The sequence below is a fragment of the Onychomys torridus genome, chromosome 7 (assembly GCF_903995425.1).
Source record: "Onychomys torridus chromosome 7, mOncTor1.1, whole genome shotgun sequence".
Taxonomy (NCBI): domain Eukaryota; kingdom Metazoa; phylum Chordata; class Mammalia; order Rodentia; family Cricetidae; genus Onychomys; species Onychomys torridus.
In genome coordinates, this window is record NC_050449.1 from 34548090 (window position 1) to 34549905 (window position 1816).

At 44.8% G+C, this 1816-nt stretch overlaps 1 protein-coding gene across 1 annotated transcript; it reads left to right on the forward strand.

The window, feature by feature from the left end:
* The first annotated feature begins 449 nt into the window (after nucleotides 1-449).
* LOC118586832 (signal transducer CD24-like) lies at nucleotides 450-675 on the forward strand. Its single transcript, XM_036192166.1, is given in 2 exon segments — nucleotides 450-505; nucleotides 507-675. Coding segments are annotated over 2 exon segments (225 nt in total).
* The last annotated feature ends 1141 nt before the right edge of the window (nucleotides 676-1816 follow it).

Below are 1816 nucleotides of genomic sequence, written 5' to 3' on the forward strand. Positions count from 1 at the left end.
GCATCTGGGATTACATGTGTGCATCTGGGATCACATCTGTGCATTTGGGATCACACATGTTCATCTGGGATCACATGTGTGCAGCACTATGCACCCCCTCCCCTTTTTTTGCAGTTAGGGTAATCAAACCCAGAGTCTTGTGAAGGCTAGGCAAATGCTCTACCAACTGAAGTCCACCCCCAACCTCACTGTGTTCTTTTTTGTTGTTGTTGTTGTTCTTTGAGGCAGGGTTTACTCTGTGTAGTTTTGGTGCCTGTCCTGGATCTCGCTCTGTAGAGCGGGCTGGGCTCGAACTCACAGAGATCTGCCTGGCTCTGCCTCCCGAGTGCTGGGACTAAAGGTGTGCACCACCACCGCCCGGCTACTCACTGTGTTCTCTAGCTTTAAAAAATACTCTGTTGACCTTGCCTGCGCCTGCGCGAGCCGAGCAGATCTCGCACCGCGTTGACATGGGCAGAGCGATGGTGGCCAGACTGGGGCTGGGGTTGCTGCTTCTGGCACTGCTCCACACAGATCTAGTGCCACCAAACATCCGTTGCGCCGTTTTCAAGTAACCAGACTGTCTCTACTGCCCCAAATCCAACTAATGCCACTACCAAAGCAGGTGGCAGTGCCCTGCAGTCAACGGCGGGTCTCCTTGCGGTCTCGCTTTCTCTTCTACATCTCTCCTGTTAGAGACTCAGGCCAAGAAACGTCTCTACTTCCCTATCTTCTAGACCCACCCCAATGGTAACCACAAGTCCAGTGTGACCCGGAAGAAACAGGTCCACATCAAATCTGCTATTACCACCCCTCAACAGAAAGCCTTGAGAATTCATGTGAAGGATGTGACAGATGGTGAATGCCAATATCGAATCTGCTGGAGTCTTATGTTCAAGATGAAGAGTGATAACATCTGAAGTTGACATGATTTCCTTGTATGTGACTTAAGAAATGTGGACACTTAAAACTGTAACTTGAAATCAAGCATAGGTATTATGTAGAGAAAAGGATGGGATGTAGGGTGGAGATTGTTTTCATTGGTTCATTCAACCTATAAGGCCATAACACAGTTAGGTGATATTAAAAGGCTTCTCTGATGCTATTTATGTATATGTTGGAAGGAAATACGAGGAATTACTTTAAATCCTCAGTGTATTGTTTCATTACTACGAATTCAATGCTAAACTCTAGTTAAGTTCCACATTGTTGAGCTGTTCTCTTTGGAACCAAGCATTGTACCCCTTCCTGTGGCTTTAGGCTTGATGTTATATTTGACCTTTATCAGTAATTGACATGTGCCAGGCAAGGATGGATTGGAATAATCCACCCCCAAATCCAGCCATCACTGAATAAATCGTACTTCAAAAGTAAAAAAAAAAAATTCTGTTTTCAGGATGGTATGGTGCCACGTCTCTGTGGTCAGTTGCTTCCAGACACATTTTGGGCTACTGCCCTTGCCACAAGATCTACCAGGTAGAAAGCGAGTCCATATACAAACAATGATGAATTCACATCCATGCAGTGTGAACCTACAGCTGGTTGGGCTGCTGTGCTGTTACCTTGGCAACAAGGAAAATAAACTGTATCCTCAGAAATACTCTTCTAGAAGCAATAGAAAAATCCCATTTGCTACTATCATTTTATTCTCTTGAATTAATCCTTCCAGTGAGACTTGTTGAAAACTTTCAGCCCGTTTTCATCTGCTTACGGCCACCACAGAGTGTAGTATTTCCACTCGAAGAAAGAACCAATTTCAATATTTTGTCAGGAAATTATCCTCACTGTGACCTATGTAGGCTGAAAAACACCTTAAGGAAACTAAGACAAGAACAGG